The sequence below is a fragment of the Motacilla alba genome, chromosome 6, assembly GCF_015832195.1.
Source record: "Motacilla alba alba isolate MOTALB_02 chromosome 6, Motacilla_alba_V1.0_pri, whole genome shotgun sequence".
Lineage (NCBI taxonomy): Eukaryota > Metazoa > Chordata > Aves > Passeriformes > Motacillidae > Motacilla > Motacilla alba.
The window spans coordinates 33,609,607-33,631,718 of record NC_052021.1 but is presented as its reverse complement, the minus strand read 5'-3'; the positions used below and the strand labels follow the sequence as shown (position 1 = coordinate 33,631,718).

General features: G+C 43.7%; 1 protein-coding gene across 1 annotated transcript in view; it reads right to left on the bottom strand.

Annotated features, from left to right (window-relative positions):
* DOCK1 (dedicator of cytokinesis 1) overlaps window positions 1–22,112 on the bottom strand; it is a 273,464-nt gene that overhangs the window by 109,398 nt on the left and 141,954 nt on the right. The window contains exons 28-29 of the mRNA XM_038141075.1: window positions 11,974–12,075; window positions 6,445–6,539 (exon numbers count right to left, since the gene is read on the bottom strand). Of these exons, the coding sequence (XP_037997003.1) occupies window positions 6,445–6,539; window positions 11,974–12,075 (197 nt within the window). The remainder of the gene's footprint in view (window positions 1–6,444; window positions 6,540–11,973; window positions 12,076–22,112) is intronic.

The window sequence follows — 22,112 nt, the reverse complement described above, 5'->3', positions numbered from 1 at the left end:
CCCCGCCCTCACAGGGAACAGTTCCTTCCCAAAATCCCATCTAACTCTGCTCTCCTTCCATGACTTTCCCATCACAAATGATCACAGATTGCAGAAGTCAAGGAGAAAACCAGATCATGAAATCCAGTGGGCTGCCCCAGCTGCTCATCAGCTCTCACAACCACACCATTACCAATATTCCACCAAGGCCAGGGACATCTCTAACTCCAAAGGCTGGCAGAAAACCACCTGCTATGGGGTGGAAAGCATCAAGGGAAAAGAGCACCTGCTGAAGAATATTCCTTCAAGGAATCTCAGCTCTTTGAATAAGAAAATAGCCTGTTATTTCAAACACAGTCAAGTACATTCATTTTCCTCCCAGGTGCAGTTAATTTGACAGGTACAATGCTCAAGCAAAAATCCTGCAAGGTCTTTCCTGAAAAGGTCAGTACATTATGCAACGGGGTTTTATGGACAGCAAAAAAAAATTATAAAATCCCTCCATCTACAGAAATTTTAGATGATTTATCAATGTGCATTTGTGTCTTTTATTCCCAGGTGGAGAGCAAACTTTGGGGCACACGAGTTAATTTTCAGAGCTGGTTCCTAAGGAAGTTCCAAGCTTTGAAAATTGTTATCCTTGGTCTATACATGGGAAATAGTGGGAGGTTGTTCTATGCAGAGAAATATTCAGCACTAAAGAAAAACAAAATTGCTCCCATTTGAAGTCTTATTGCATTCCAGCCCCGAATTAAATTATTCGATTGTTCAAGCTGCATGTCTGGACTCTTAAACTTTCTAAGTAAGCACAGAGTCCTGTAGGAAATGCATTAATAGTCAGGAAAAGTAGCAGCAATTCCTTCTAATCCAAGCTTTTTGTACTGTTCAAACTCTTCTTGAGACAATGCATCCCTTGGCCTCCTCTAAAACATAATTGCATTTCAAACACTTCCTTCATCCCAACTGCAATTTGGAAATGCAAACCAGTTGCCCTATTCCACTAAAACATATACTGAGGAAATATTCAAGAGATCAGGGCCCCAGCTATAAACTTGGATTTTCAAGTAACATCCACTAATAATAAAGTTGAGTGGTTAAGGTTGGAAAAAACCTTTAAGGTCATTGAGTCCAACCCTCAACCCACCCTGTTCCAGATGTTTCTGGAACACTTCCAGGGATGGGGACTCCACCACTTCCCTGAGGAGTGCTTGACAACCCTTTCCATGAAAGAGTTTTCCCTAACCTCCAATCTAAATCTCCCCTGGAGCATTTTAAGGCCATGAATAATGTCTTTGAACATGGAATTAACACAGGCTTGAACCCAACAAAGGGATTTGGGAAACTAAATGATGATTTTAAAGTTTTTTCTGCTCCCTCTACCCCGATCCCAAAGATTTAATAACACCTGATAGACTGTGAAACTGGGCTGCCCTGCTTTCCCCGTAGTTTGCAGTCCAGAATCTTTGCCATGCTTCTGGCCTCTTTTCCCCTGTTATGAAAACTACCCCTCATGCAGCAGGAGCTCGGGATGGATTTTAAATCAGAGCTTTTGCACTTGCACTCATCTGATGGATGCGACTTGACTGGTCAATTATGTAAGTGCAAAGAGCCTATTTTCATACATTTATTAAAACCATCCTGCTTTTGTTTCCATAAGCCCGCCTCGAACCCAGCACAATATCACCATTAAGCCAAATTTCCATAAGCTAGACCCAGATTTCAGCGTGGCTTTGGGTGACTTGTCAGGAAGGATAAACTCAGGGGCTGCTCGCGAAGGTCCCGAGCCGCGCAGGAGCCGCTGCGGTTCCTGACGCACGTCAGGGTTTGCCCACTGCTGATGGATGGTCACAAACATCACTGGAGGTAATTCTGAGAGCACAGCACGGATCTGACAGGTACTGCTATGACAACCAGGCAGCAGAACTGCCTACATTTCCCTGGAAGCTCCAAAAATAAACATTCCAGGACGTGTTTATCCGGAGCGGCTCCCCTGTCCTTTGTCCTCCTCTTTGCAAGGCTTTTTTTTGGCTTTTCACACAGAAAATTCATTGAGATTCTGGGCTGCTGGCGTGGGTTTGGGTGGGGTTGAGGGCATTTCCTTCATGGAAGGTGTGGGGTGGTGGTTTGGATTTGTGCTGGTAACAGGGGGCAGAATACAGGAATATTTCTGCTGCTGCTGAGCAGAGTTTGGGGCAGTGACAATTCCCTGAGGAGCTTTTCCAGTGCCAAACCATCCTTTGGGAAGAATCTTCTCCCGATATCCAACCTAACCCTCCCTGACACAACAGGTAACACCCTCCAGATTCCCTCCCCAGGCCAGCTCTATTTCCTCTGGAAAAAAAAACCCAAGGGAGACAAGAAACCTCATTTTCACTGAGAGCATCTCATCCCTTTCTCTCCGACTTCAAAAGGCAAAACAAACAGGTATTTTATGTAAATGTGGACATTAGAAACAAAAAATAGAACAGCAAACATCAAATTCCTTTTTCATAGGCAACTCAGCTTCCACTGGCACAGCTGCAGATGAAAGTAGCAGCTACAAATTAATATATCATAAGGTCTTACCAAAGGAACTGAATTGTCTCAAATGCCAAAAGTAAGACCAAAGACTAAATTATTTTCATTTACGGAACCGTAGGGAGGAATTGCTTTCATGTTCTGAGTTATGTGTTTAGGAGGAACCTAAGTTTAGCTTGTCAGCTTCTGACAAAAGTTAACAACAATTTCTAAAACATTTCGGAATCATTTCGAAACATGCTTTCGATGGGGGAAATGGAAACAAGACAAAATCACAAAATCATCCCTGCCTTTTTTTGTAACTGCTTTTACCGTTCCAACTCCTCGTGTGCGCTTTCCTGGAGATGCCTGGAATGGAGAATCTGCCTCCAAAGCACTTCCCAGTCCTACCCAAAAACACAGGAAAACTCCCTGACTGCTTAAAACTGTTAAATACAGATATTGTGGCCTGAATTTCCTGAAAATGTGGGCACAGACAAACCCTACAACAGCTGGAATTTTAAGGCGGACAAGTATCCTAAAAGGAATTTGAAGACACTTCCAGCTCCTCCTTACAAGGAGCTGCTTCAAAAGTGCATTGAATGGTCCCTTCTCCACCTCTCTCATCCCTCAGTGTGTTTTTCCATCTCCTTTCCTCAGACGTTGTTTACAGTAAACCAGGGGCTGATCTGGACCAGAATTTGGAAGGAAAAGCCACAGAATCAGTTTGAATATTCTCTTCCTTTACCCCCAAAATGCAGATCAGCCACTTGCAAACCAATGTCACCCTGAACACACAGGTGGCAATGCCACCAAACTGCTAGCACCAAAACCTTGGGCTCTGAATCAACAAATTGCTTTGCTAAAATGAGAATTTTATTACATTACACAAGTCAGTAAATAAAGTATTTCACAAAAAAGGAAGAATTCTCTTAGATAGAGATTAGATATGGAGATTTCTTGTGTTCATTTTGGCATGAAAGGTGGAAACACAGCGTGCTTCCCTGAGATGTTGGAACTGAGGCAGGGGATGGGATCCTGGGCTTGGGATGTGATCCTGAATTTGGGATATGATCCTGAGCCTGGCACAGCAAAACTGGGAGGCAGAAAAGAGGGAGGACCCCGATGTTTTCATGCACTGGATCAAAACCAGGCAGGCAAAGTTTTCAGCAGAATTTCTGTCAATATTAATGAGTGCACAGAATATTTATATATATAATATATGCATAAAATATATATATATTTATATAATTATCCCACTAGTGAAGGTCAAAAAATAGAATATTTAATTTGAACTAAACTTATATCTGCAAATATTCCCTGCAATCCAGTTGTTCACAGGCATTTCTCCATTCCCCCTCTTCCCCCATGGCTATAACTTTATCTCATCCAGAATATTTGAAGCCACTGCTTAATCCAGAGTATTTTAATCTGGAAGCAAAGCACTGCATGGAGAGGAGCTTTAGGAGAAACCTCCTAAAGGACTGGTCTAAAGGAGGAATTAGAGCTCGATTTTCCAGCTATTTTTATTCTTTTTCCCATTGTTTCACACTACCAGATACATTCCATGCAGGAAACAAATGAAATTATGGATACATTTAAAATTTAGTTCCCTTGATTTGGTTCATGGCACAGGAAGAGCCCAAGAAGGTGCTTTCAGAAATGACACAAAATTGCACATTTGTTCTTAAATTTCATCTGGTTTTCTTCAATAAAACTTTATAAGGGTGGAAATAAATGGAGCAGATGGACAAAACAAGGTATTTTACAGTGCAGCTTTCTGGGATAGGAAACCACATTAACTCCAACAGGAAAAATGAAAAGCACAGAAATCAACTGAGAATTTCCAAAGGAGATGGTGCAATGAAAGAATGAGGGAATTAGGGATGAACAACCCCCCCTTAGGACATCTGAAGATGCTCTTCGACGCCAAAAAGACTGGGAAATGTTTTTGTTTTTTACTTTAAATACTACTCAGATATTCTGCAGGCACTGAGGGGAGACAGGAAGAATCTAAGATCATCAACACATCCCATTTCTGCTTCGTCAGGACTTCATGTACAGCGTGGGATAAAGACAAGATTATTTTTAAGGATACAAATTCCAAGTATCTGTCCTAACTGTGAACTACCATGCTTTGAAGTGCTCCAAATTTTCCATGAGGAAAGGATCCCTTCGTGCTTTAAGGAAAAAACCATGGGCAGGGAAAGGTTCTTTTTGTACCTCTGCTCTTTCCTTTGTTTGGCCAGAATTTCCCAGTGCCAAATAAAACCCAAGGTGAAATCCCGACTCAAGGGAACACTGAGAGGTCACCTGGCAATAATGTGAAGAGAACACAATTCCAGACTGGTTTGGGTGGGAATGGACCTTAAAGCCCATCCAGTGCCACCCCTGCCATGGCAGGGACACCTCCCACTGTCCCAGGTGCTCCAAGCCCCAGTGTCCAGCCTGGCCTTGGGCACTGCCGGGGATCCAGGGGCAGCCCCAGCTGCTCTGGGCACCCTGTGCCAGGCCTGCCCACCCTGCCAGGGAACAATTCCTTCCAAATATCCCATCTAAATCTACCCATTGTCAGCTTAAAGCCATTCCCTGTGTCCTGTCCCTCCATGCCTTGTCCCCAGTCCCTCTCCAGCTCTCCTGGAGCCCCTTCAGGCCCTGCAAGGGGTGAGATGTCCCTGGAGCCTTCTCTTCTCCAGTTGAGCCCCCCAGGTGTCCCATCCTGTCCCAGAGGGGCCCCAGCCCTGGAGCAGCCCCGTGGCCTCCTCTGGATCCTGTCCATGAGCTCACTGTCCCTCCTGTGCTGAGCTGACACGAGGAACACTCCCTGCAATCCTGACCCCACTGTAACTGCCCTGTCTCCACTCAGCAAGGCCAGTCAAGGCATTAAGAACGTCCAAACACAAACCTTCCCAAGCCCGTTTCAAACTCTCCCAAACTTCAGGAACCCCAGAGAGAGAACACACACTGGGAGGGTTTCCCAGCACCTCCAACACAGCTCCCAAGGCACTCAGAGTTGCTGAAGCAAAACCACTTTCAAAATTAATAAAAAAAAGAACTAAATCCAAAGGGCTTCAGATGTTCCTCATCAGCCCTCAGAGGGCTCCTTGTTCCAAACACCAGGTGCTTCCCAAGCATTCCAAACCAGCAGGAAGAACCCAAAGATGGCTCAATCTCCTGACTCCTATTTATTCAGAACAGATTTTATTAGGGAGTTAAGGAGACTTCAGAAGCCAAGATTAAAGTTATGGTGCATTTTTATAAGGAGAGCAGGAGCTGTGGTTCAGGATTTTATATAAGGAAACACTGACAACTTTACAGCCATGGTAGCTTCCAGTAAATGCAGGAGAGATTTCTCCAGGCAACTGGTAAATATAATGTTTTTCCCTTATACTTTCATCTCAGTACACATAAAAGCATTTGACACACTTAATAAAATGTCACCAGCATAAAACACCGCACAAAGGAATGCTAAATAATGACAGAACTGCAATTATTGGGGAAAAATATGTGCATTAGGAAGATTTTCAGCCTCTCTCTACATTCCTGGGGTGATGGAATTTCGATTTAAAAGCTTCCTTAATTCTTCTTGCAACACCAATGAAAACATTCCTGGACATACCACTCCATACAAAACCAACTAATCTGAGGTCATATGCAAAACATGCAATTCACCCTCCAAAGAATAAATTGAATTACTTAAAGATATGGATAGAATTTTACTGCACCTGCAGCCAGCTCCAAAACCCAGGTTCTCAAACTGACGCCACCCTAAATTTTTGGTGGCCTCCAAGAGCCCTAAACCAGGCCACTAGAACATTCCTCCAGAGCCAATATTTCAATAATTCTGTGCATCAGAGGAGGAGGAGAAGGCAGGGCAGGCTGGCTGCAGCTGCTGTTTCCAGGCAACCCCGGCGTTGTGCCGGAGCCGCCGGCTCGGGAGAGCTCTGGAGCCTCTCCCTCTGTACTCACTTGTTCTGCATCATGTTCATGATCACCCAGTCGAAGGGATAGACGTTCTTCCCAATCAGGTTCTTGAACATGATGAATGTCTCCATCAGGAAATCCTACAAGAAGAGATAATATTTGGAGACGATCGGACCAAGAAACTCCAAGGGGTGGTGGCAGTTATTGATGTCGGCACTCTTTGTGTTCCGCTTCCTCAAAAAGCTGTTTGTCATAAAAAAAACACACCCAAATCCTACTCAAGCACATTTATACATGATGCCCATAAATCCCACAGTAATTCCATTTCAGAAATTATGACAACAGTAATCCCAAATGTAAGCAACCCATGGGATTCATCAAGGTCAAGCACTGGTTCACCAATTATCCAAAAGGAGTTTTTACTGGAAAAAGCATCATTTCTTTCCATACTATGGACAAAACCTTTCAGTTACATCGTGTATTGGACACAGCTGTCATGACACACTCTTGGGAAGTTGATAAAAGCACACTGGTTCATGGAAAGAGGAAAAAAATCAAGTTAAATATTGACTTAACTCTTAGGATTGCACTAAAATACTCTCTGGAGTCAGGTGATGAATAATCCCTCCCTTCATGGATATCCTCCATAAACTGAGATTATTTATGGATTAAAATAAAACATCTTCCAGCTCAAATCATCACCCCTCACCTGGGACAGAGGACAAAAATGTTTTGGACATCCCAAAATCGGGAGGGATCCTCCCTAAAGGGAGCAGCAGGAATTGCTTCTGCAAGTGAAAAGCTGCCCAAGAACAAGTTAATTGAAGAGCATAAACCAATTTATTTCCACACAGCTATAAACACACAGTTCTTTGGACCAGAAACTTTGTGTACTTTACAATGTAAATCATGTCCTACAATTTGGGAATCTGTAATTGCTATCTAACAATTTCAGTAATATCAAATGCTGCGAGAAAGATAAAGGGGAAAAGAGAACTTCATGCAGAAAGTCCTTGATCCACTTCACACAGAGATAAAAATGAACTTTTATTCCAAGGTTAGAATATCTTCCCTTTGATACAGTTTCTCAGCAATGGTATTTATCTGGTCTATCTTTAAAATGTCAAATGCCTACAAAAAAAAAAATCCCCAATATGTTCTATCAACTGGACTTTTAACTGAGACTGGTTTCTGTGTAACCTTTTCAGTGAGAAACCAATCTGAAGTCCTTGCTCTCATCAGTCTTTCTTCAGCTCTGAGAGCCAGGATCTTCAGCAGATTTATCTTTTAATCCACTGCTCTGTTCAAATGTTTTCCTGGCTCAGAAATTCCCCATCAGCAGATGCAGGGAGCTGCAGAGACCCTGAGGACACGGCCTGGAGATCAAGAACCCCAGAATCCCTGACTGGTTTGGGTGGGAAGGACCTTAAAGCCCATCTCGTTCCACACCTTCCACTGTCCCAGGTGCTCCCAGCCCCAATGGTCACCTGCAGGGATCCAGGGGCAGCCCCAGCTGCTCTGGGAATTCCATCCCAGCTCCCCCCTCACCCTCACAGAGAACAACTCCTTCTCAACGTCCCATCCAAATTTATCCTCTCCCAGCTAAAACCACTCCCTGTGTCCTGTCTCTCCATTCCTTGTCCCCAGTCCCTCTGCAGCTCTCCTGGAGCCCCTTTAGGCCCTGGAAGGGGCTCTGAGCTCTCCCTGGAGCTGCCATCTCTCCAGGCTGGTCCTTCCTGATCCCCTTCTTTCTGCTGGAGGGTCTCACTTCCCAAATATTGCTGCAGAAAAAGCACTTTGTGCAAACATCCCCCCTGGATTCAGGGAAAAAGAACTCGGATGAGTTTGTGTGACTTCAACCTACCAAGTTAACCCAGCTGATTTTGACCAGCTGACAGCTCAGAGAGCAGCCTGTGCCAGGGCCTGCCCACCCTGACAGCCAGGAATTCCTTCCCAACATCCCATCCGTCCCTGCCCTCTGGCAGTGGGAAGCCATTCCCTGTGTCCTGTCCCTCCAGGCCCCGGTAAATGTTTCTTATTTCACAAAGCAAGGTGAAGTTTCCCCTCTCTGGAGCCATCCCAGACCCACCTGGACCCTGCCCCGGCAGGGGCTGCACTGGGTGATTTCCAGAGGTCCCTTCCAACCCCAGCTATTCTGGGAACTTCCAGGCTCCTGGGCTCCCCCGTGTGCAGAACGCTCCTGGTGAAAGAGCTCCTCTGCCATTTTACCCCACAACATCAGCAACAATCACAGAATCCCAGAACTGTCAAGTGGGAAAAGCCCCCCCAGGACCACCCAACCCAACCTGTGAGCGAGCACCACCATGCCCAGCGAACAGATGCTGCTGCTGTGGCATGGAAGGACAGCAAGGCTGGAGCTGCCCCTGCTTCCGATGTCACCACTGCCACCACTCATCCAGAGCCTCTCTCCTCTAGCTCAGGAAAATCTGCCTCCATTTAAGAGCTCAAACTGTAGATTTTCCGCTCATTTTTTTCTGTATTTTGGTGACAGAATTGCATTGGTGATGATTTGGTTCCTTCCTGAGCCTGGGGGTTCTGACCTACTTTGCTGATTCAGCTCTGCATTTCCATCCCCTGATATTTACATTTTAATAACCCCACGCTCACCCAGGTACTTTAAATAATGCTCTGTAACAACGGAGCTAATTATTGATCAAATAAAAGGCTCCTGATGCTCACTTGGGGTTTATGTATTCATAATATTGCTCTTTTTTCCATTTTATGATTCTCATAGAAAAGAAAATGGTTTGGATGAATTAACCTCATTTTATGAGGAAAATTCAGGGTTTTGGAGGGGCTGGGAAGAGAAGGAAGCCACCTGGACAAGAAAAAGCTACTTATTTTCACAATAACTGGAAGCAGGACAAATATTTCTGACCATAAAAACCTGTACTAAAGGAGGAAGGGTTAAAACTCCTGCTCTCTCTCCAACTACAACTACAAATCCTATTTAATAGGAAAGAGAATTCACAGCAGGTAAGACCCCTAAAAAATTCCCATAAATTTTTTTCCACTGATGGAAAGGAAACAGCCTGAGCTCAGCCTGAGATTCTCCCCATGGCAGAACATTAACAGGCATTTTTTGTCAACTAAACCACATGTGTCTCAAATAAAAATATTTTTTACCAAGTAAAAAGAGGAAAAAAAAAATCAGTTAGTACCAGAAATAACCTCCCTGATCTCAGATAATATTTCATCTCAGGATGACAGCAGAATCACAGATTTGGATTGTACAGAATCACCGCAGAGTCTGGGCTGGAAGGGATCTTAAAGCAAGAAATTCCTCTTTGAACAGACATTCCTTAATAAATCTAAACTCTCTATTCCGCAGAGAGGTAAAAGACTGGTTTTATTGCACTCCACCTCATCTTTTTGAAGACTTTTGAGGCCAAATATGACCATTATAATAATCTAAACCTGCCACCTACATAACACAGACCATAAAGTTTCCTCCAGCACTTCCAGCCTGAGCTTCCAACTCCTGCTTGAGCAAGAGCAGAGGCTGAAGGAAGATTTAAGGGTCTCCAGTGGTGAAAAAGAAACCACAGCTTAAGTTTTCCCTTTTCCTTGCCTTTTTTTTTTTTTTTTTAAGAGAAAGCTTTTCATTTCTGCCTGGTTGAATTTAGTCTCAGTTCTAAATCACTGCTTTGTGATTAAACGGAATCCTCTGCAATAGGAGATGCAGTTTTCACCTCCAGTCCTGGATTTCAGTTCTACTGGCTGAGTCAAATGAGAGTGGCACAAAAAATGTGCTGGGTTAAAAAGTGGAAAAATCATATAAAAACAAAGAGAAAGAAAATTTAGTTTACTCCCTGTGGTTTCCTTTACTCACAGGATTAACAATGCTCTGCCAATAAACCTCCACACCTTAATGAATATTATTTAAAATCAGCTCTGAGCTTTGGATATGCCAGAGCAGGTGCAAAAAGAGGTTTCAGCACCTGAGAAATGAACAGGGCAAAGAGCTCAAACCTTGCCCAATACAGGCAGGAAGAAGAATAAAAAAAAAATCAAGACAAACTGGGAAGTCCAAACATTAAAATTACACAAAAGAATGACCCTGACTTGCTTTCTCTCTTCCCTCTGCTACGACCATTCTTTTCAACCCATTATCTGCATTTAATTTGGGAATGTTCTGCTGTCAGTGCCCATCCATGTAAATGCTCCAAGATCCCAAAGCAGGCCTAGCCCTTCCCATGCAGTGATGCTATTTCCAGCAATCTGCAGCTGGGCTTTGCCTTTCCCCTTTAAAAACAGCCACTCTGAGCTTTGGAGATGCCAGAGCAGGTGCAAAAAGAGGCTGGAAACTGGAACAGGTCATAGAGCTCAAATCTTGCCCAGTACAGGCAGGAAGGAGAATGAAACAAATTCAAGACAAACTGGGAAGTCCAAACATTAAAATTACACAAAAGAAAGACCATGACTTGCTTTTCTCTCTTTCCTCTGCTATGACCATTCTTTTCAACCCATTATCTGCATTTAATTTGGGAATGCTCTGCTGTCAGTGCCCATCCAAATGCTCCAAGATCCCAAAGGAATGTGAATGGGAAGCAGCCCTTCCCATGCAGTGATCCTATTTCCAGCAATCTGCAGCTGGGCTTTGCCTTTCCCCTTTAAAAACAGCCACTCTGAGCTTTGGAGATGCCAGAGCTGGTGCAAAAAGAGGTTTCAGCACCTGAGAAATGAACAGGGCAAAGAGCTCAAACCTTGCCCACTACAGGCAGGAAGAAGAATAAAAAAAAAAAGTCAAGACAAATTGGGAAGTCCAAACATTAAAATGACACAAAGGAAAGGTCCTGGCATTGCTCTGGTGGGGCTGGAGGAAGAAGAGAAGCTGCAGAAGGATCCAAGCCCAGCTGGGAGCTGCCTGGAGCACGCCCAGGGTGGCAGTGGGGATGGGTGATCACTGACTGCTGGAGCTCAGCCAGGGAGTTGGGTGTCCCCTCCCAGCCCTGCCTGGCCATATGGCAGTGGCACTTCCAGGTTATTACAGAGTTATCTCCTCAGCTATAAACTCCCCTCTATTATGCTTTAATTAACTTGGGTTGTTGCCTTAGCCAGGCTACCCAATGACTCTGAGAAGACAAATTTCAATTATTATTGCTTATTTAACAACTAAGGGCATCTTTAAGGTTAAAGTGTTTTGCATAAAAGGAAAAAGGGAAAGTGAGCAGATCTCTAAGTAAAAGCTACTTCAAGAAACAAAATCAGGACAGCTGGAATATTTAACACTGAAAGTTCCTTTCCTAAGAAAGCCTTTTTTATATTCTTTTTCTTCTTTCCTTACCAGATTTTAGTAATGTCTCATCACTACTATTTTTACTGCTTTCTTTTAATTGCCTTCAATCCACTGTCTCATGTTTTTAAGCACTGAACAGCTCCAGCTGTACTCCTGTGCATGTCACAGTGCCTAAAGAATTATTTTCTATTAAATCTATAATGCCAAACGCATTTTGTTCACATCTCACAAGTGCATTTAATGACCAGTAACAGGAAAAAAACTCAAAAACAAGCTGAGACATCTTATGAAGAGATAAAACAAATGAAACTCACCACGACATCTGACCTCATCTTGCCAAAAGTCTTGATTAAATGGGCATAGTGGTAATCCTCCATTTGCCTCAGGATGGCTGTCATGCAGGCCACAAAACTCCCCTGGCAAAAAGCAAAGGAAAGGAATCCATTATTTAGGATAATGCAAGATAATACTGGCTATCAAAACATGATATTGCTAGAGAGAAGCACAGAATGCAGTGGAGATCATTCTATCATTAAAATTCGTTAATGGATATGCAGAATTCTGTCAAGGAAACAAAAAAAAAAAAAAAAAAAATCTCAAAAAGTTTCCAGTTTTCAATTTCATGGGTTTATCACCGAAGCTTTTGCAACGTATTCTTCATCTAAAAATTGCTCAGACATTAAAGTGTCTGCAAGGTAATAAACAGCACTCCTAAAAATATCACACAATATCAGCATTTGCATTTGGAAAGTCAATATTCTGCTCAAGGAAGAAATCTTTTCAAAATTATCATATTGAGCATTGAGCTAAACCCACCCCAAGTTTTCATTTCACTGTGTGGAATTTTCAGATGCAGTGATGCTTAAAAAAGCACCACCAAAATCCAGTGAATTCCATCAAACCTGAAGAGCAGCACCATCCAGATCTCTCTCAGAGCACATAAAGAGTAAAAAGTGACCAAGAGAAAGTTCAGTTTTTCCTTCTGGAGGGTGAAAGTGTTGCAGTAACAACCCAACCCATTCCCAAGGCTCCTAGATGTAGTAAAATCCCATAAATGGGAGCTTCTTGGCCAATCTCCCTCTCTGCCTATCTGCTAAAAGCCTGTTAATGATGTCCACGTCTTTTCTGGTCTTTAATGTAGGAGGAAAACCATTAAAAATTGGTAAAAACATCATCAGAATTACTTAGAAAAGAAGTGATTCTTTCTGTGCTTTGATAGACTTGGAAATCCCCCTTTCTGTGCTGTTTTCCAGGTTATTCCAGGCCACCACAGCCCAGGAGAACACTCAGGATTTTTCTCTCCATAAAGGCTCAGAGCCATTATTGTTACCTTTAAGTTCAGCATTAATTTCAATTTAAATTCTTTATTTCCACATCAGTCCAAGTAATTGAGATTAAACCTGAAAAAATCACCAGGTCACCTGCATGTGCTCTGAGCCCTCTTATTTACAGAATTTACAGGTCAACCTTAAATTCCACCTGACCAGCACTCCTGGAATTTGCTTTTCTCCTGCAATGGAGCTGAGATCTAAACTCCTACAGGACTGATTTGGTCCATGTGGGATTATTGGATTTTCCAGAGGATGGCAAGGTACTTGATGGGAGCTCCGTGGCACCTGCAAACTCCATGAATATGGAAGCAAAGTCCACCTGAGCTGCTGTTCTGGGACATCAAAAGAACTTCCTAACAAGAACAGAATCTGGGGCTCTACAAAGACAACATTTCCTACTATGAAATGGAAATAAGACAGGACCATCTCAAAAATGCAAACATTAATTGTCAAATCAGTGCCTAACGAGCTCCTGGCACAGCAAACACGGGGCTTGATGGGAACCAATAGCAGAGCTGGTTAAAAACCTGGAATGGCTGCTGGAGTTAAAAATAAATACAAGAAGCAAACAGAAATGGAACACGAACAGGAGGGGATTTTGTAGTGCTGTAAGTTTTAGTTAAAATGGCAGAAACTTGTTAAATTTTGTCATTTCAGCTCAGGCTGAGCCCCCAACGTGGTGCTGAGCAGACTGGGTGATGGTCTTCAAGCAGTTATCAACACCTCTTCCTGTTTCCCTGCATAAAAATAAGGATTCATGCTCATCTTGGTGTTTATCTTGGTAATAAAAACCCTTCCTTTGATACAGAATTGTTCCTTGAAGCCAACATTGCATCACACACGCACATCCCTGCTCCAACACTGATCTGCAGATCCCCACCCGTAAACCACTCTTCAAGGCCCTGCTGGGAAGGAAAATCTATTTAATATTAGGAGGAAAGTACAACTACCAGTCATCATTTCCTTTGTGAGGCGTCACTTGCAGGCAGCACACTCTTAATTACAATGCTAATAAAGGTTTGTAATTATTTAGAGGTAATATTTGTACTCTAGGTGTTTTTAATGTGCTCTAACTACTTAGCAATAGCTAACAGCATGATTAGATTTTAATCTTAAGTTGATTTTTAATCTTTAGTTGTATTTGGAGATCATTGTCATCATCTACAGACCAGCACTGGAAGCAATATATAGAGAAAAGGTACCTAATTCTCTAAAAAATCAATTTCAATTTGAGCCATAGGAATGATTGCAAAGCTGTGTTTACCCAGGCACTCCTGCAAGGGGTTTCCATCGTGCTGGGCATTTCTCAGCTATTTCTTCACTGAAATAGTGGCAGCCTTTACCCTGCAAGTCCCCCCCTATTGCAAAGCTCAGGAATGAGCTGGTCACACTGAGAGCAAGATCATTAAAGAATATCCACTAGAGAAGCATTTTGCCAGCAGGCTGCTGCAATTCCTCCCTCTCCTGGATTGTTCCTTCCCAAACCAGGGACACTGAGGGTCCCCCAGGGCCAGTGGGGCTGGGAAGTGCCTGGTGGGAAAGGCCCTGGGGGTGCTGAGGGGTTGGAATGAGCCCAGGTGTGCCAGAGGCCACTGGCACCTGGACTGGAGCAGGAACTGTGTGACCACAGGCAGCAGGAATTGTCCCTTGTGCTGGCACTGCTGAGGGACCTCAAATCCTGGGGACAGTTTGGATCCTGCTGGACAAGAGGGACATTGAGGGGCTGGAGGGTGTCCAGGGAAGGGAACGGAGCTGGGAAGGGGCTGGAGAGCTCCTGAGGGATCTGGGAAGGGGCTCAGCCTGGAGCAAAGGGGGCTCAGGGGGCCCTTGTGGCTCTGCACAGCTCCTGCCAGGAGGGGACAGCCAGGGGATCAGGCTCTGCTCCAGGGAACAGGGACAGGAGGAGAGGGAACGGCCCCAGGCTGGGCCAGGGCAGCTCAGGGTGGACATTGGGAACAATTTCCTCCTGGAAAGGTTTGTCCAGGCCTGGCACAGCTGCCCAGGGCAGTGCTGGAGTCCCCATCCCTGGAGCGATTTAAAATCCATGTGGAGGTGGCACTTGGGGACACGGGGCAGTGGTGGCCTTGGCAGTGCTGGGAATGGCTGGGCTCGATGACCTCAGAGATGTTTTCCAACCTTGATGATCCCATGATTCTCTTCCATGTTTGAAGTATTCCCAAAGCAAAGTCACAGGACCCAGGATATCTGTCCGAAGGGAAGCCACATCCAGCTCCCAAGCAGGATGAGTGAAAATCCTGCTCCATTAAAAGAAAACAAACCTAAACTCAACACCAAGGCATCTCTATTTTCTTTGGAAAGGATTCCTGATTATTTAGAAACACATTTTTATATTTAAAAAATGAATATGCTATTCCAAAGTGTGAAATTACTTCTGATTTCTGTAAAATTCAGTTCTGAGGGAAAACTTGAAGAGGCACAGGAATGCTCCAAAATTACTTATTTTCCTAAATTGCCTTTAAAATAAAACACTCAATGTTCAAATGGCTCTTGAACAGGAACAAAAAGGGAAATTTTAGTTTTAAATAATCCCCACAAGTAATATTAACACTGAGAAATTCCAGAATGAGAAGAGAATTCCCTGCAGGAGAGACCACACATGCCAACACTTGTCTCCCTCAGGGATAAAAGATCCTGTTTTTAACAGGCTTGTCCATTTTCTCCCAGTGAAATGTTTAAATTGAAATATTAAGATCTTTATGTATAGTGAGAAAATCTAGAGAAATCAAACCTACACTCAGCTAAGTGATGTCTTATTACAATGTCCCTGTTACCATGGTCAGGAATAGATGAAAAAGTCTAAGTTTCTTTTTTTTTCCATTAAATTTTCCTTATGTGGCATTAAAAGACTACACAGATAAATAAATAAATGCATGAATATATAATTAAAAAAACCCACTTGAATTAATTCACTGCATTTTGGCTTTCAGAACATTTCCACAGAATTTACTTTGTTGGAAAGGATTTAAGTCCCTCACAATTCCCAGAGAGTTTGTAAAGATTAAAAAAAAATGAAGTTTTCTCTCTGCTTATAACGTGTATTCTCTCTATATTAGCAACAAATAAAGAACTAAAAATCAATTGTTGTCAACTCTAGAAGCCACTCATTAAATTGTCACCACTTACAGACTCACAAGATAAAAATCCAACTTTAAAACGTCCCAAATTTCATCTTTTAGCCACGTGAAAATGTAAAATCCAATTTGCCTGCAGACAAGTTTGCTCACTTCAATAGTAATATTTTATGTAATTTATAGTATAAAGGTATTACAAAACCCAGCATGAATAAGGGAGAGGATCTTCCATCATTTCTTCTCTTCAAGAACATTTTATACTATAAAATAAAGATATGGATGGAAGTTTCAGCTTCCAGGGCATCCTGAAGGGAACTGGATTCCTGAAGCTTTTCCCAGGAGCAGGAAGGGCAGGAGAAAGACCCCAAACAAAGCAGAATCCCCTCCTAAGGTACAGAAATTTATCTCTATGTACAACAATTCATACGTGTATTTCTCACAGTATTAAAACCAACATTTCTTTTCTCATAATAGAAAATCCCACAGCAAATTCAGCAGCACCTTCAGAGACAAAATTATTTCGTGGCTACAGCAGCAGGATAAAAACAAGTGCAAAACGTTGCCATTTATCACATTTTTTTCCTGAACACACAGAATATTCCGTTTCCTTAGGCCAAACCCTGCCTCTTGAACAAGAGAATAAAACATGTGAGCCTCTTTCCTCGCAGGAACAGAAGCTCACACCTGCAACAGTGGCAGTGATAAATATCGGGGCAGTCTCCTGCTGCCACAAACATTCATTTGAAGCATCTTTTTGCCAATCAAGATGCAGTAAGGTATTTTCAGTGACAAACTTTGCTTCCAGAGCTCCTGGAAAAGATGTGAAACCTCCTTTACCTGATGTGACTTAAGGAGTTCAGAGCCTCCCCAAGCAGCAAAACCGATTTTAGGTCAAGCCAGGAAAAGTCCATGCAGAATGCAGAGCTCTGACATGGGAGTCTGAGGTGAAAATGAGTTTATTTAGTCTTCAGACCCTGTTTTACCTCCAGAAGTACTTTGGAGATCCTGATTTGACCTCTAACAGGTCCATATTGGTCAACAGAAAACTTGTTTTAAAAGGAAAACTTTTCCAGCACTGAGTCCCTGCAGGGCGGATGCAGGGAAAGCCCTTTGGGAAGCAAAGCAAAAGGGATTTTCACAGAGATCACAACCAGAACCCAGCCTTGACTGTGGCCCTGGCATCTGAAGGGGCAAGAAAGATGGAGAGAGAATATTGACACAGGGAATGGCTTCCACTGCCAGAGGGCACGGATGGATGGGGTATTGGGAATCGGGAATCCTTCCCTGGCAGGGTGGGGAGGGCTGGGATGGAACTCCCAGAGCAGCTGTGGCTGCCCCTGGATCCCTGGCAGTGCCCAAGGCCAGGCTGGACACTGGGGCTGGAGCACCTGGGACAGTGGAAGGTGGGATGGGATGGGATGGGATGGGATGGGATGGGATGCCATGCCATGCCATGCCGTGGCTGTGTTCGAAGGAAGAGATGAGAATCTTGACTCCATGTTTCAGAAGGCTGATTTATTATATTATGATATATATTATATTAAAATGTTGTATTAAAATATACTAAAAGAACAGAGAGAAAGGATCCATCAGAAGGCTGGGCAGGAATAGAAAGGAATGACTAACAAGAGCTCGTGACGCTCAGAGAGGCGACGCAGCTGGACCACGGTTGGTCATTAAGTAGAAACAATTCCCATGGACCAATCCAAGATGCACCTGTTGGTAAATAACCCCCAGAGCACATTCCACAGCCATCAGAGAGTTACTGTTTACATTTCCTTTCTGAGGCTTCTCAGCTAGAATAGGAGAAAAATCCTAGCAAAGGATTTTCGTAAAAATGTCATGGTGACAGGATGCCATGGGATGGGATGGGATGGGATGCCATGAGCTTTGAGCTTTTTCCCAACCACTCCACGATTCTGTGATTCCAAGATCGCAGCAGCTCCCCTGAAATTCACTTTGCACAAGGTTTATTTGTTAGGAAGTTGATGGTAACACAGTGGGAATAGACAAAAAAAGTTCCCTGATTCGAAAGGGCTTTGCACCAACTTCTGTAAAAAGCAGGGAAAAAAATTAATGAGATGTTTTAGCAACACCATTTATCATATTTCTAAGGCTCTTTTGCAAAAAAAAAGAGTCCATTTTAACCAAAAAAATGCTCCCCTTTTAAAAGCTCCATGCAGTGTCAGTAGTGAACAGTGCCCTTCAATGGAACCCACAGTGCTCAGGAGTTCTCAAGGTCAGTACATTTATTTCTGGTTTTCTAAATGCATTTGCCTTTCCTCATGGCTTTTTTTCCTCCCTCTCCTACACTAAACATTATTTCACTGAAAATCTACAGAACTGCCCTCAATAAATCTGTTTCAGGTATCTTGGTTTACACATCTATTAATACCGATAATAAAATTATAAATGCAGTCATAAAATGCAGAAAACAACTGAATTTATGGGAATGGCCAGTACTCAAACAGTAAAAAATAAAAAGCAAAACCCATAAAAATGTTTTTAAAGTAATTTTGCAAAAATGCAGCACTGAATATGGGAATATAACCCTGGGGCCAGGGCCTCACCACCCTCACAGAGAAGAATTTCTCCCTAATATCCAATCTAAACCTCCACTCCTTCATTTTAAAGCCATTCCCTGTTTTCCTGTACCTCCATGCCCTTGTAGATATTTCCTTCCAAAAGTCACTGAGGAGGAACAATAAAACCAAAGGTATTACAATGAGAAACCCTATTTTATTTCTCAAACACAATTAATATTGGAAGCCGTGCAAAAAAACTTTGATGCAGACCAGGAAAAAGAAAAAAGATAAGAAAAAGATAAACCAAAAAAGGAAATGATAACTGGAGAGAAGTGGCAGTCCCAGTAACTGGGACAGCCCACAGGTATTTGGGATATTGTCTCTGCAGCACTGAGGTATCACGGTGACAAATTATGGGAACAAGAGGAAGAGCAATGATCTTTTAAATGATAATCTTCACACCAGACAGGTGATGCTGCCAGATGAATACACTCCTAAAAGCAACAGCCATTTTGAAGACAAATGATCCCACTTTTGGTGCTTCTCATCCGCCTGTTTTAATGTAAATTATTTAGCAACTGCTTTATTGAGGGGCTCAGCGAGCATGAGAGATAAGAAACGTGTGCAATCCAAATTTAATTGATGAAACCACGCAGTTCACAGATCCCTGGATTAAAAAGCTCCTTGCAGGAGGAGGTCTCTTTGGGGAAGCTTTTGCATTTTGTAATTAATTCCTACCTTTGGTCGGCTCAGCACATCAACCACCACACCATACCCTGGAGGCTGCTCCCTCCCCCAGGTTTTGGGACAGAACACAGTGGATATGGGAAGGTTTATGGGATGCAGGCTCTGATGTGGTGCTGTTCTCAGCTCTCAGAGCTGCAGAAGGTGACCCAGTCCTTGCAGACAGGAATTACTGCCACGCTCTCATCAGTGGGGAAAATAAAGGCAGGGCTCTCTCCACATTTGCATGATATCAAAATGAAATCCCCAGCACAGGCAATGCTCTCATTCCCTCCCCCCCAAAGAGCAGGAAAAGTGATGAAATCCACAAAGACTGATAAGAGGCTGGTCCTTTGTTCTGACTTCTCTGACTTCAGCTCAGTTTTCTGTGATATTTTATGTTACAGCAGCAAATTAATGCTATTTACACAAATGCATGTATCAATATGGTAAATAAGAGAAATGCAATTTCCAGACAGGTCACATTTCAAGTGAGAATTTCTGTTCCAATATTGGCAGATAAGAGGAGCTGAAAAGATTAATACCCAAGAGCAGCAAAGAGGGGATTTCACAGGAGTGAAATTGCTCTTCTCTGCCTACAGGAATGTCCTCACCTTACCTGGCTCTTCCCTTGGAACTGGGTTCCCAAATCATTCCTTCCACCCCAGCCATGGGCAGGGACACCTTCACTGTCCCAGGGTGCTCCAACGCTGTCCAGCCTGGCCTGGGACACTGCCAGGGATCCAGGGGCAGCCACAGCTGCTCTGGGAATTCCATCCCAGCCCCTCCCCACCTTCACAGCCAGGAATTCCTTCCCAATATCCCATCCATCCCTGCCCTCTGGCAGCTTACAGCCATTCCCTGTGTCCTGTCCCTCAGTCCCTTGTCCCCAGTCCCTCTGCAGCTCTCCTGGAACCCCTTTAGGCCCTGGAAGGGCTCTGAGCTCTCCCTGGAGCCTTCTCCTCTCCCAATGGAACAGTCCCAAAGCTCCCAGCCTGGCTCCAGAGCAGAGCAGAGCAGTTTCATCCTTGTCCCACGTGCACAAGTTGTCTCTTTGCACAATTTTACTTCACCTGTAACTTCTGCAGGTTGTTCAGTTTTATAAAACATGTGCAAGGTATGCAAGGAGCAGAAGAAAATTTCCACAGCATTTCCCTTTTCCAACAGAGATTCATGAACTCAGGTTTCTGTCTTTTCCAGGAGCTGTCTGCAGGTGTTTGGAGAAGCAGCCATATCTGCATTTTACACCCTCTCAAGATACACAGACCTGTTTAATACTTTGCATTTAATTAAAGGGAGGAGGGAAGGCCTCATCTGCAGAACCTGAACACGAGAATATGTGGGCTGAGTCTCCATAATGACCCAATTCTTCTGTAACATTATTAAATTTGAATTTTGTTTCTTATTAAACTCACAGCAGCTCTGGAGACTTAGGGGGATTCTCTCAGACTTCCCAATGCTCAACAACGTGCAGTCTCCAAAAGAGCTTCAAAGGTGCCCCATGAAAAGAACATGAAATCGATCTCTAAGCTGCAATCTAAGCAAAAGGAGATGAACTTTTCTATTGTGGAAAAGTGAATTAATTAAACCCCTCTTTTATTATGGTTTGGGACGATGACCAAAATGTTCAGCAGAATGAGCTCCAACAGGATGCTGCTGATAAAAGGCTCTTTATCCTGATCCTGCCTGAACTCAGCAGAAATCCAACCCCAACAGGACAAAAGGAGACCATCAACGATGTGAAGGACAAACTGCCCGAGGTAAATGAACCAGCGTGGGCCTGGGAATTTCCTGTCACACACAAGATTTTTGCTTTTATATTGATTTTGAATCAATAACATATTGGGAAGTTAAGAAACAAAATGAACATGTTAAACACATTTCACTCCCTTCTCCATTCCATGGAAAAGCCAAGAGCACAGAATCCCAGACTGCTTTGGGTTGGCAGTGAGGCCTCAGGTTCAGCTTTTCTGGTTTTCACATTCTGTGCTGCTTTAGTGTGTGGGGCTGGGCTCACAGCAGGGGATGCTGAGCTCTGCACAGAGCAGGGACACAAAACAATTCCTGCTCCAGCTGGCACCAAGGACAAATGATCCAAAGCTCAGCCCAGGAGCACAAACAGCGTGGGCTGGAGAGAGAAAAACAAGCAGGGTGGGAGTGCCTGGGCTAAAGCTGGAACGGGACAATGAACTGCAAGGTGCAAATGGAGCAGAGCTGAGCCAAGGGAGAGACCCCGGGAGCGCTCGTGCATTTTGGGACCATCTGGGTTCATCTTGGGTTCATTTTGGGACCATTTGGGTTCATCTTGGGTGCAGCCCTGGCTGGGCTCTTGTGCTGCCCAAGGTGGATCCATGGAGGAGATCCTTGAATAAATTCCTGCTTTATTCTGTGACTCTGTCCAGCCTTCACAAGGCATCAGAAGGGACCTTAAGGCCCATCCCATCCCACCCCTGCCATGGGCACGGACACTTTCCACTGTCCCAGCTCCCTCCAAGCCCTGTCCAGCCTGGCCTTGGACACTTCCAGGATCTCCTCCTGAAGGAAGGAATGGAATAGTTGCTCAGGAAGCTCCGCTGCTTCCAGATGAAGCTAATTCAGGTTTCTCTGTACTTGCAAGTCAACCGAAACCCACCTAGAATATTTTAGGAGAATAACTTATTTATTTTCTCACTAAACCAAAGGTGCTAAACATGTTTTGACAATTTTCCTCATGATAGCCAGCACACTCCATGCATTCCAGCAACAACAAAACATTTTGAAGGGCTGGTTTTCCACCACCAAA